At 36.9% G+C, this 13,103-nt stretch overlaps 1 protein-coding gene across 1 annotated transcript in view; it reads right to left on the bottom strand.

Annotated features, from left to right (window-relative positions):
• Positions 1-62: 62 nt before the first annotated feature.
• dnah5l (dynein, axonemal, heavy chain 5 like) overlaps positions 63-13,103 on the bottom strand; it is a 36,450-nt gene continuing 23,409 nt past the window's right edge. The window contains exons 57-80 of the mRNA XM_043226614.1: positions 12,885-13,039; positions 11,868-12,532; positions 11,024-11,304; positions 10,684-10,899; positions 9,602-9,769; positions 9,256-9,360; positions 8,901-9,014; positions 8,599-8,775; positions 8,281-8,475; positions 8,038-8,193; positions 7,702-7,884; positions 7,388-7,558; positions 6,910-7,288; positions 6,442-6,713; positions 4,338-4,502; positions 3,881-4,148; positions 3,629-3,750; positions 3,284-3,439; positions 3,007-3,198; positions 2,734-2,922; positions 2,264-2,396; positions 1,912-2,120; positions 1,608-1,829; positions 63-812 (exon numbers count right to left, since the gene is read on the bottom strand). Coding sequence (XP_043082549.1) covers positions 600-812; positions 1,608-1,829; positions 1,912-2,120; positions 2,264-2,396; positions 2,734-2,922; positions 3,007-3,198; positions 3,284-3,439; positions 3,629-3,750; positions 3,881-4,148; positions 4,338-4,502; positions 6,442-6,713; positions 6,910-7,288; positions 7,388-7,558; positions 7,702-7,884; positions 8,038-8,193; positions 8,281-8,475; positions 8,599-8,775; positions 8,901-9,014; positions 9,256-9,360; positions 9,602-9,769; positions 10,684-10,899; positions 11,024-11,304; positions 11,868-12,532; positions 12,885-13,039 — 5,106 coding nt within the window. The 3' untranslated portion in view covers positions 63-599. The remainder of the gene's footprint in view (positions 813-1,607; positions 1,830-1,911; positions 2,121-2,263; positions 2,397-2,733; positions 2,923-3,006; positions 3,199-3,283; positions 3,440-3,628; positions 3,751-3,880; positions 4,149-4,337; positions 4,503-6,441; positions 6,714-6,909; positions 7,289-7,387; positions 7,559-7,701; positions 7,885-8,037; positions 8,194-8,280; positions 8,476-8,598; positions 8,776-8,900; positions 9,015-9,255; positions 9,361-9,601; positions 9,770-10,683; positions 10,900-11,023; positions 11,305-11,867; positions 12,533-12,884; positions 13,040-13,103) is intronic.

The raw sequence follows: 13,103 nt of genomic DNA, 5'->3' as shown, positions 1-13,103 counted from the left end.
GACTATAAGCAGATAAAACGGCTTTGAAATCAGTCTGATTTTTAAGCATCACAGTAGTAAAATGCAGTGTTGCTGTATGGCACTTTTTTATTTCTATTATGCAGTTTTCCAAACTTTTTTTATTAGGGGATGGAGAAAATTATCACCAACATCATTGTTGTAATGATGATAAAAAGCATGGACTAGCACCATGAGATTGTCTTGACTGTTTTAATTACACTTTCAACTTTATATGCTTGAAAGGTGCATGTGTGAATAAAGAACATTTCACTCAAGAACACTAGTTGTAATGGAACAATGTTTCTTCTATATATTATTTTCCGCCATATACACAGTCATGTTATTCATGCTTTCAAACAAGGGAAGAGAATTCTCAATAAAATCTCTTCCATCTCTTGTGAAAATTCAAGTGTGCATCCAATTTCAACATTAATACAGAATGGCAAAATAAATCAAAATATAAAGCAAAGTGTCAGTACATTAGAAATATAAAACAAGAGATTGATCATTTTATATTGATAATTTTATATATTTTATTATTGATAATATTTTTTTAATGAACTTCTTGAGTGAAAATAGCTCTGGACTACATTATGAGTTTATTTACAGTCACAGAGCAAAGCGACTCCCCTCAGCGTCCAGTGGTCTGGGTTCTGGCTGCTCCGGAGCAACAGTGAAAAGATGTATGTCAGGTCAGTTCTTCTTGGTTTCTTGTACACTGGGCAGGAGTAGAGATTAATGGGAGGCTTCTTGGTTTCTGTGGTGCTGCTCACAGCGTACACATGCACAACCGGCAATGGTGTGAAGAGAACCTACCAAACAACATACATATGTTATCATGACTTTGTAGTGTCTCAGTCTGTCTAGATCATAAAAGATTTTAACAAATGGGAAAAATACTAGCTGAATTAAAACTGCTGATATAAGATATTAGTATTGAATTGTAGAAAAAAGTAGAAAAACAATATATTTTTTCTTAAGATACTTCTGTTAAAACAAAACTAAATAATAATTTAATTTTTTTAGGATTAGTTTAAAAGCTCATAAAGTAAAAAAAACTTCTTAAAATTTACTTCTTAAAATGAGAAAAACCAACCAAACAGCGTTAGTATAACTGAGATATCAATATTTGTATTAATGTTAAAGTTATGAAAATTTATTTTAATATGTTTTATTTATTGAGGTTACAGTTTTAATCATTTTGTTGTGTTTTTGTCATTTTTAAAATATATCCATATAGTTTTTTAATAATTCACAAAAATAAAATGATCAAAACTTTGTCGACAACTTTGACAAACATTTTTTTTGTTGTTGTTTGGCATTAGTTTTAGTTAAGTATAATAACTATTTTCCAACTTGCCCTAATTCACTGAAGAGAGCCAGTCATTTTATTTCTGATATCTAAGCATGTTTATATTAAATATTTCAAAAAAATTTATTTAAATAATTGCTCTTACAAACATCTTTCCTAACATGTAAAAAATATTTTTTCCTAAAAGGATTTTCATGAAGTCAATTAGTCAATTAGTTAATTTCTGAAACAGCCAAAACTATTATCTACAAACTTATGGCCACATATAGTCTTTATTTATCTTTCCCCATTATACCTTTGGAGATGACTCTGTCAGTTTTGCATTTTTCTTGTCCCATCCAGCACCATCCAGATAGAGGCCATAGATATAGACGCCTCCCACATCTCCTGGTGGAGGGGCTGTGACATCTTCCTTCATCATGCGGGTGACATCGTTGAGCAGGACAACGGTGTCTAGGGCCCAGCCTTTAGACAGATTCATTCGAGTGGTCTCCTGACGCATCGCTGTTAAGAACCCCTTTAATGAAGAACAATAAGTTAATAGAGAAACCTTAATCAAACGAAACCCAAACCCAAGTCTAATGAGAAAACTGACCAACCTGTGGATTGAAAAACCCTGTGAGCCAAAACTGATGAGGTCGACCACTGAAAGTCCAGTTGTGGAACTGCTGGTTCCTCTCAAGGAGTTCGGTGAACCAGAAACCCAGAGAAGCAGCTTCCCAAGAGATCTTCTGCCAGGATTTTGGGACACGAGCATCATACATGCTGTCCAGAGCGTCGCGGAGATCCTCTGACATTATTATAGTCCCTTTGGGATTATAAACCCATTGTGTTACAATACAAAGCATCTTCTTCTATACATTTGTGATGATGTTATTAAAGTTTCTCTTCTTAAATTTAAAACCATGAATGTGTTTTACTGTACTATGAGTAAACGTTTCCAGAACTCACCATCAATGGCAAGTTTAAGGTCGGTCAGGGTGGTGCGCACACGACCAATGACACGCTGCATTCTATCAAGCTCCTGACGAAGGAATATAGTCATGGGCTGGAAAGCACCCATTTTTTGTAGGTTGCTCCTCACCTGCATAGAGTCAAAAGTTTATAATCTATATTAAAGGAGACATTATGCCCCTTTTTACAAAATGTGATATAAGTCTCTAGCTTGCCAAGAATATGTCTGTGAAGTGTCAGCTTGAAATAGCCTACAGATAATTTATTATATAATTATAGAAAAGTCTATTTTGAGTAGAAGCAGAAACACACTGATTTCCATGTCTGTTTCTTTAAATGCAAATCATCATGCATCATACACTATGCTATTTTCTACGAAATCTGTCAACTGTTGGTGCTAATATTGTTATCTTTGTAGTTATCCTTGGGCTTTAACCAGGGCTTTAACCTAATAACTTAATCTTCACCTCGTGTGGCACATAATCAGCAGGAAGCTTTTCTAACATCTCATTGGCCATCTTCTGGACAGATGACTCCCTGGTCTCGCCCTCCCCACTGCTGCTGTCTTTGGGTTGGATGTTGAGGATGGTGTTTAAGGTTTCATTAGCCATGTTGGTCTGGTAAGTAATGTCAGCATTGGAATGGAGGCCAAATACCTATTGGATTAAATTTATATCAACAGGTTACAGGTTGTACGTCACCAACTAAACCCTATAAAAAAAGAAATGTATCTGTATCACCTCAGGTGTATCAACCAATGGCAGAGTATCAATATGTGCATGGTAATCCTGCAGCATCTTGGCCTTTGGTATAGTATATCCTTTATAGAAGCAGAACTTGTCCCCAAACATGTTCTCACTAAACCAAATACGGGCAAAAGTATTGAGCAGGCGTTTGTCCATATCATCTGTGACACGTCCACCATATTGCACCTACAGAACCAATAGTAAAATTACAGAATGTGGTTAAAAGTTGGGATGCGTCAAAACAAATAACAATAGCAAGTCTGTACTGTACCTCTCCTAGCATGTATCGCAGACAAATCCAGTTTACTCCTCTCTTGATGTCAATATCATCCAGATGGTTTTGCACAAACTGGACACTGGAAGTGAAATCAGCCTGGTTGAACTCATAGGGAATGTTCCAGCCAAGTGGACCAAATTTGCGTCTCTCCTTTAGAGGGAACATGACAATGAGGAGAAAAGGTTTTTCACTGCGGTGCTGAAATCTTGCTTTTTATGCAATGTTTATGTTATTAAATTATAAATATGATATGATATTGTTTTAAATTATTTTTAGCAAGGTATCCTAATTGGGGCTTTATAAGGTTAAGAAAATCTAAAAATGTCCAGTTGTCCTGACCTGAACTGTGGTATGGAGGAAGGCCACAGCATAGAAAATCGGCCTCCACTGAGGCATGTTGGAGATCTCCAGCTGTTCCTGGGTCACACTGTTGTATGTCCGCTTGAGTCCAGCCTTCACCCCTGCATTGCAGATCATTGACATTGTCTCTGCATGCTTAGATTTCATTTTCTGTTTTATTCCTTTATTTTTATAATATGCTGGTATTACATGTAAAGAAAGATATTCTGATAACAATGATGATCAATCTACCTTGGGGAGGCTCATTGGTGAATTTAATTGAAGACTGCAGGAAGTTAATGGGGAACTTAGGGTGCACCTCTGTGGTCACCCACAACCTGAAATTGTCATCGATGCTCTCTGTTGTGGTAACTGTCTCTAAACCTTCATCCAGGAACTCTAATCCCAGATGGCAGTTCTGCAGAAGTAACCAGCCTCCATCAGACATGCTCTGTGCCAGAAGCCTTCTTGCATGTACTTCCTGTCCCTGTCCCATGGAGATTGGTCTGCAAGGAACACCCTGCAAAACAACAAGAAAACTGTTGAGCAACAATCAGATCTCAAAAGTCATCAAACGTTCACATCAAGCTATGTTTTAATTTAAATGAATCTGAAGGTGGCAACAGTCAAACATGCAAATATTTGACTTCAGAGTGACCAGTCAGAATCAAGCATTCTAGAAAAGCGTGTAATGATGAATTATTTATACCTTCGACCTGGCAAGTCTCTCTATGTTCTCTGTGGGATCAGAACCCATAGACAGGAAGCAGACTAGAGGTATCCTCTTATCACTTTCTGAACACATGGCATCCATGTCCAGAATCACTCCTTCTGCATACTTCAACCCCATTGACTCGGCAATGTATTTACGTGCCTTTTACAGAATAAAAAGAAGCAAAATTATATTTTCCACGAAAATGGCCATTCTGAATACACTGATTAGACATTTTAAAATACTTGAAGGCATCTGTTGAAATATCAAGTAGTTCACAAAGAGAAATGGTAATTAAAGACTTCTTAGCATGAATCCAATAAAAACTAATGTTTAATGAATATATTTAGTCTTGTGAAAAGCACACACATTAGGTCAGCAGTCAATGAAAGGCTATTCACTTCTTGTGACTGCTTTGAATTTGTCTCAGTAGCTGTTAGAGATAAATGCATGCTGCTATGCTAAACATAATTTATATTATATGCATGTTAAATTTAATGGTTCTTAATTAAAAACAGAATTCAAAGTTGAAATTTATACTAATTACTGGCAATAATAAGTCAGTGTTTGCAATTCAAAAATCATATTGCAGTAAGACTCAATTTATTAATTTTGTCTTTTCAAGTAAAAGGAAATATTTGGACAATTAATATTTCAACACAGTACAGCATGTGAGTGCTGCCATTAAAATATTATCTCACAGAAATAATGGCATGATGGGGGATGAACAGGTGTGTTGGGAAAGCTACAGTATGTGATTTAACCGTAATTAATTTTAGGAGAAAAGTGGTTGGATTAACAATTGTCAATGTCTTGTCTCTTTACGTAAAGGAAAACATTTAAAAAGCAACATGTTACCATTTGGCAGGAAATGTTTACGTTTTCAAATGTTCACATTCTCAGTTGGTCTAAAAGAACGATGATCTATGCCTAAATAAGGTCATAGTACTTCACTGACCAGTAAATGAACAACATGTGCCTACCCATGACCATATAACAAGCCTGTGGTGTCAAATTATAAATGACTATGGCTAGTGGTATCTTCAGTCCTTCTACTCTCACTGTGGACAATCATCCAACAAATCTAAAATTCAATCAATCGAATTTACAAACTGCTTGTCCTATACAGGGCCACAGAGATGCTGGATATACCAGCATCAAGGGCGACATATAACTTAGTATAAAGTGCAACGAAAAAAAATATTTTTTTGCTATCCTTTTTGGCATTAAAGTGACCTGGGTATGTGTTCTTGAGAGGTTTTGTGATCCCTTGATCGTTAAACGTCCTAACAGGCAGGTTTGATTATGAATGTTAAGTGACAATCTGGAGCTTGGGTGGCCGATCAGCTGTTCAGATTCATTTCACAGGATCTTTTTATAGACAGGAAGGTCCTGAAAGGGAAATGCGCTTGCTTCTAAGAGCTTCTAAGAGCTCACAAAATATTAGAGAAGGCACACCTCTCATTTATCAGCTTTGGATATCAGACAATAATGTCTGGTGTTTTTTCAAAGTATCAACATATTATGAATACAAAATACTAACATTTATCTGGTATATTGTAAAGGTCAGACGGGTCCCTATCATAAAAAAGTACCTTCATCCACTTGTCGTTTTCAAAAAAAAAGGTAGGTGAATGGAGGTAAGTAGCGATTAGAAAATGCTATTGTTTATTATTTTATATGACGTTTGCAATATTTGTCTTAGCAAAATAGCTTGATTTTGTTCTATAACAGAGCAAAGTTGAATCAATGCTATTATAGATTAAACATTGCTCTGTGCTAATATTATCACTAATTAAAAATAAAACTACTAAAATTTATGGTAATTTAAATAAATTACATTTTAACAGAAATAAAATAGAATATAACAATTTTAAACTACTGAATTAAAATAACTAAATTAAAACTAAACAAGACATTTTAGAAAACAAAAACTAATAAGAATTACTGAAGCAGAAATTGCAGCTTTTAAACTAAAATGAACAAAACGTAAAAAGCAATATTCGTAAAAAGATTTATCAAGATACAGTCATGTCACTAAAATAACATTGATCTGCATCTTAAGAAAGTATTTAAACTCAGAAAAACGGTTTCCCTGCACCTGTGCAATGGTGCGGTCAGGACACCAGCTTCGTATCAGCAGCAGTTTGCGGAACGCATCCAGCTGGCTCTCATAACCATCAGGAAGAGGAGTCTCCTCTGGAGTGGCTTCATCAAACCAGCTCTTCCAGGCACGGTCATTGCGGGCCACCTGGGTTAGGAGAGCAGTGAAGGGAGGCAGGCTGGACAACTGCACTAAGTTTAGCCACGTGGTGTCCAGGATCCAGCGCCTTGGCTTGGGCTCGACAGAGTTTAGGTCCAGTGATGCTCCACCTTAGAACGTAAAATACTTAATTACTGAGCCTGAAATTCATTTTTAAACGGACTGTATTATAGGGAATTGTGGGGAGTATCAATATGCATATAATGGCCATCAATTGTGCTGTTGTCTGAAATGAATGCTGTTAAATGAATTGTGACATCAAACTGAAAGTAAACATCATTATCTGCAAAACATCATGGATCAAACCTTTTATGAAGGTCTGAAACTCGCTGTGAGAAACATTTTTGGCCTGTAGGTCTATTTTCAATGTCAAAAGCAGCGTAAAGAGGAACTTGTGATCTTCATAGAGTCCCCGAGCAGTATAGCGGAAGACTTCAAATGTGAGGTACTCCATGATGTTGTCTAGTCTTTTAGCTGTAACGGGGGACTTTGGCGACTTCTCCATCGACATGTCAAAGATGCCCAAAAACTGGCGTAGTGAAGTTTGGTACATGACATTGACCAGACTCATCTCCACAATCAGGAAGTAAAGGATGCTCCCCCTGGTGGCCACCGGTCGGTACTCTTCTCGAGTGTGGTTGATGTTAATTTCGGTCTCTGCAGCAACTGCCAGCTTTTGACTTACCTAAGGGATGGCAGGGGATTTTAGCTTTAGCTTAAATACAGTTGAAAGTCATTTTTTTACATCTGCTTGAAAGTACATGACTATAATTGAATAAAGTACCTCCTGTGCTATAGTCTTGGTCACTCCGAGCACCTCAATAAGAGACTCATCCTCCACAAGAGAGCCCTGAATGCTGGTTAACTTGTACAGAAGATTGCTCTCCAAATCCTGCATCTTCCTCTTGTTTGATGTCACTTCCTCCAAGAGCTTCACACGTTCAGCTTCCATTTCCTTGATTGGAAAATAATTGATTAAAAAATTACAATAAAACCAAAAATTTGAATGAACAATATAAAATGTAAAAATTATTTAAAATGGTAATAAAAACTATAATAGTATACTTTGATAATAAAAAAACACTGTCTCAGACTTGCCTTTTTCTCTATGAGAATGACTCTGCCGAGTAACTGGTCCTCCAAACCTTTCAAGGTAACTGTAAAATCCACCACTGCTGTCTTAGCATTGATTTCTGGGCTGTACGCAGGGTTGGCTAGTTTTGTTGTAATGTACAAAGTAAATGTATCCATTACATCCACTTCTTTGTCTCCAACTTTTACCTAACACAAGAGAAAGTATCTTAGCTTGGTCTACTAAAGGCCAGAGAAGTTTGAGATCTGTGCATGTCTTAACAAGACTAAGTTTAACTTAACAAGATTAAGTTTAGAAATGTAAAAAATTATAGAATTTATTCTTGTAGTCACATGACTTACTTTAGAAGTTTTTCCAGACTTTATGAAGTTCTTCTCCAGAATGTTATCCAGCACTGGATCTAGCTCTTCCCCAACATCCTCTAAAAGCAAAGGTTTTCCCAGGGACAGGCAGTCTTCCAGGTGAGTTCGGAAATATTTGTTGTTTAGAGATGTCACCTGATGGGGGGAAAAAACCCTGATAATTATAGTAATGATAATATAATCAAACTGTAAAGTTAGATTAAACTGTTATCAGATCAGTACCTGGAGCTCATTATTATTTTCCCGGTTCTTGATCCAGATCTTGCCTTGACCCTGAGGATCAATGAGCAGAGGATAACGAGAAGCTTTTGTTACGATGATGCCGTTTTGAATGGACAGGTCATCGTTGGGGAGACCCTGCAGGTTCCATTCTCCTATAGTGGCATTGTCCACCAGCATACTGATCAAATTCAGGTTCTGTGCAGGAAATCATGAGAACCGTTTTATAAGATTCCTGAACTGTAAAAACAACATCTCATACATGATTGAGAAAGTAATAAGTTGTTGGTGCTGAAATATTAAATGAAAAAGACTATATACCTCGCTGTAAGGGATGTGGCGGATATTCATCTCTTTCTTCCACTGCTGCATAAGGAGGCTGCGATACTCCTGGTTGAAAGGCCCAGCATAGGATAAAAATCCAGTGGCTAGTAAAACATCTCCCACCAAATCTTTGATTTGTCTCGCAAACTGAGCACTGCTCTCCGTCCAGCGGATCTGAGACAGACATAAGCACATGCACGGATCACCTTTTTGGATGTTTTCGAGGCTTTGCAAATATCAAATATCTGTAGTATAGCTCTCATTTAGTCCATTCTAAATTCTGCAAGGAAATTTCAAACCTTTTCTCCACCAAGTCCATCTATCAGTGCCACAGCATTAGACATTTTCTTCTTGCATGCCTCAGCATCATCCAGCAGGTCTTGCTTCTCCTTCATGGCAGCATCATACATTGCCTGTGCATAAACATCCATCTGGCATTTTAAGACTTTGTAAATTCATATAAACTTGAAATTTGGTCAAAAATCAAAATTTAAATTACAAATGCTAATCCAAACATTTGTGCTAACTATATACTTAAAACTCATATATGTACTCATTTATTTTCAACCAGAGAATTAAAAGTGTTACTGTTCTGTTATATATATGAAAAAGACCCAATTTTTGGTTATACATTATATCACATATATATCACACCTGAGCCTCATCCAGCTCTCTCTGCTTCGCGTCCAGTTGTTCCTGAGCCCTTGCTAATTCATCCTGTGCTACTGTCAAACGAGCTTCTTGAAGTTTTAAGTTTGCCTGTGATACATGCATAAAGTATGGAATTTATTAAGGGATTTAACAGTTTTTTTTAAGAGATCAAGAGTTTTACTAGAAAGCATGCCTTAAATTGTTCTCAAAAGACAGTGAAGACACTTAAAATATATATTTAAAATAAATGCTATTCTATTGATATATGACAGTTTGCACTGTCAAGTTTAGGTTATATATTTCCTTTAAGAACCTCCTACAAAAGGTTAATTAGAAAACAGGACATCACCTTTAGGGGCAGAACTTCCTTATTGATGCCAAAGAATTCCACCATCGCTTCAGTCCAGGAACAGAGGCCTGCTACATTACCACAGGTCCTTTTAGCTGTTTCTAGGTTATAGTCTTCCATCGACAGATATGGAGTGAGCAGTTCAACCATCTCCTCTGTAATAGTGTCCTTTAAATGATGACAAAAATGAAAATGTGAGGCTGTTGCATTGTTAAAACTGACAACAATTTCATTGGTGACCATGATTAATTCATTAAGAACTAAATATAAAATCACTTTGACCCAAAGAAATGGGAAAATCCAAAGATCAGATAGAGATTCAAGTTTAATCTCTGCTTTATTTCTGTCCTAGGTGTTGATTCCACTGTGACTGTGCTATTTGATGGCTGCATATTCTGTGTCATACTGGCCTAAGGCTGCTGTAAACTTGGATCGTTACTTGGACACTATAATCCTGTTTACATAGCATGAACAGATGCATTCTCCAGCAACCACTGACCCACATCCCAAAGGGCACTCTGTCACTGATAGAGTGCATAGCAGCAGAAAGTCTATATTAATAATGGACAATACAAATATAGATGGAACTTGGGAGATATGAAGTGATACTATGAGTGCAATATGAGAACAGGGTTTTCAGATTATCATCCTGAATAGGTTATAATATAAGCCCTGATATAAATTTTTATATAAAAAGTAGTTAATGACATTTAAGCTTTGACAATCAATAAATCTATATATAAAAATGTGCATGTGCTTAAGAACATACTCAATGCATCTTTTATGGATGCAAAAAATACAATGATCATTCAGAGATATACAAATACGTGTTCCTCAAAAACCGGATGGATCATATTTGATATTTACAATTATTTTTTTATAAAGCATTTATGTATAATCAAGTAGACCTAAGTTGCATCAGTCAAGGAAGCGTTCATCTTGAAATATTACTTAACATTTAAAATTTACTCCTAAATGTTGTAAAGATTGTTCATCCAGTAAGATAGATCTATCCCTTTAACAATTAAAATATATACAATATATAAAATTAAGATTTTATATGTATCACAGTGCTGTCTGACTTTGTTGAAGTTTAGCAGCATGCCGAGGAACGCAGCGTTGTTCATCAATTTAAGAGCTTCACTCCATGAAGGTTTCACACAGGGTCTCTCAGGGTCCATGGTGACCACATCCACCCGTCGCTGGAACAGCAGCAACACGCAGTCCATGATCCGCATGATCAGATGTGGAGGCTTTCCCAGTTTACGCACTGTGGCGATGTCTGCAGGCTTTATGGTCTTGAAAGCACACATGGTATAAAGATTTAAGATGACTAAATTTAAGATCTTCAAGTCAACATAAAATACAAAATAATATCAAAATTCAGTTTCAGAGGTAATTTAGCATCATTGAGACATCTACCTTTAGCGCACCCTCGGCTGCCTCTAAAGCTGGTTTGGCCGCCTCAAGTTTGGTCTCAGCCACCTTCTTGTCCAACTCTATCTCATCCACAATTGCCTGGGCCTTATCTTTCACTTTCTGGACCTGAGCCTTCACCTTTTCCGCAGCTTGTGCCTTGGCCGTGACCTCCTGCAAAACCTCTTCTGCTTTCTGGTTAGCCACCTCCAGCACCTTCTCCTTCTCTCTCAGCTCCACACGAAGCTCATTAACAGACTGTTCGGCCTCCATGAGTCGTTCAAGACCTGCAGTGAGATGAAAGAGTTTAGAGTATGTTGTTTTCAAATATTTGACCTTGTAATTAGTAAAATGCTTTTTTACATGTATTTATATTTTTTATTTATTTATGTCCTTTGAAATATATGCTAAATGTATTTTGCGAACAGTGAAGCTCAAAGATACCAAGCTGAGAGCTGAGATATATATAAACAAACGTATTGTCAAGGCAAGAAAAATACATTTCAAATCTTACAGAAGGCTAAATACAAATAAAGATTGTCTACTACAGATATTTTTTTTTAAATTAACATCAGAATTAAAATTATCTAATAGTTTAATATTTAGGGATAGGGTTAGAGAGCAACAAATTTTACTGTATATAGTAAACATTTAGTATAAATTAAAAAATTATTTTAATTTATATTTAAAAAAGAAAATACAAATTAAATTAGTGAAAAATATATGTACATAAATATATTTTAAAACATATTTTAGAAATAAATTTTTTTTTGTAGTTTTTTGCCGCATGGGAAAATACAGCAACAAATCTGAAATTCTGATGTAATTTGCAACAGATTTATCTGCAAACCTGTGTTCATTCGCTCTGCAAGCATCCCCACATTATCAATTTTTTCAGAGTAAATCATCTGGTATCCTTTAATAAACATCAAGTAGGATTTGGGTGTCACATAGGTCTGACGCCTGAAGCGCTGGAAATACTCTGTGCAGATCTCTGCCACCATGTCTTGGAATGTTCCCATAGTTTCAACCACACTCTTCTTCACCTCGTCTGAACAACGCAGTGAATAGTTGGAGAGGAAATGATGAGCCACAGCTACTAAAGCATCCCGTGGCCACCGTTGGAACCAGTCCACAGTGCAGCCTGAGATGAGGCCGGGGAACTTCAGGGCACGGGAACGCAGTTTCTCACCCACCGGAGAGAAGCAGAGAGCAACATGAAGGTTACTGCGCACCCTGGACAGGAAGTAGTTGTAGAGGTTGTCGATGGTGGGTGGACAGCGTGGGAGATCCTTCTTCATGGCGGGAATAAGACTTTGGGTGATCTCATCCACCTCGTCTCGAGCAAACAGGTTTGAGACTTCTCCCGATGCCAGAACGTTGTTCATGTACTCCAGAAAAGCTTCATCCTTGATGTCATTGTCTGTGAAGATGAAGGTCACGCCTTTCCCTTCCAAACCTGCAATTCTGTACAGGGCTTTCAGGTCCTCAATAAGATTACTGACATTGTATGTTCTGTAAGGGAATAGATTGTTCAATATTTTTAGTATTTGATTACTTACTGAACTAAATTTAAATCAGTGAGAGAAAGTATCAGTATTGTATCCTTAGTATAACTTTAGATAATCATTTTAACATTGGGAAGAGGAAGATTTCACACTTTAGAGCCCATGGGTAAGAAATCTTGCTTAAAGGTATCACCGCTTCTGAAACTATGCAGTTCTAGGGGCCATTCACACAGAATGTGAAACATGGATCAAATTCACCGAGCACTCAGAATACACAGGGTGTGAAAGGTCCTAATGACAGCATTGAGAAAACAAACCATCATATATAAGAACAATTAGTTCTATAGTAATTTTCTCACCGTGTCAGTGTAATCTGAAAGCTCTGGTATCCAGCAATGAAGGATGAAAGTCGGGTGAGACTCTGTTTTCCAGAACCCCCGACTCCAACCAGTAACGCATTCCCACGAGCTGTCCTTATTATCCGAGAGATTTTCATCAAATGGATCATGGCATCCTGTGAGAGTGTACAGAGGTCCATGTGAGATCAAATAAATAAATAAAAAGAATATTATGTTAGT

The sequence above is a fragment of the Puntigrus tetrazona genome, chromosome 24, assembly GCF_018831695.1.
Source record: "Puntigrus tetrazona isolate hp1 chromosome 24, ASM1883169v1, whole genome shotgun sequence".
Lineage (NCBI taxonomy): Eukaryota > Metazoa > Chordata > Actinopteri > Cypriniformes > Cyprinidae > Puntigrus > Puntigrus tetrazona.
The sequence above is the reverse complement of the archived record's forward strand: the minus strand, read 5'-3'. Positions and strand labels throughout refer to the sequence as shown.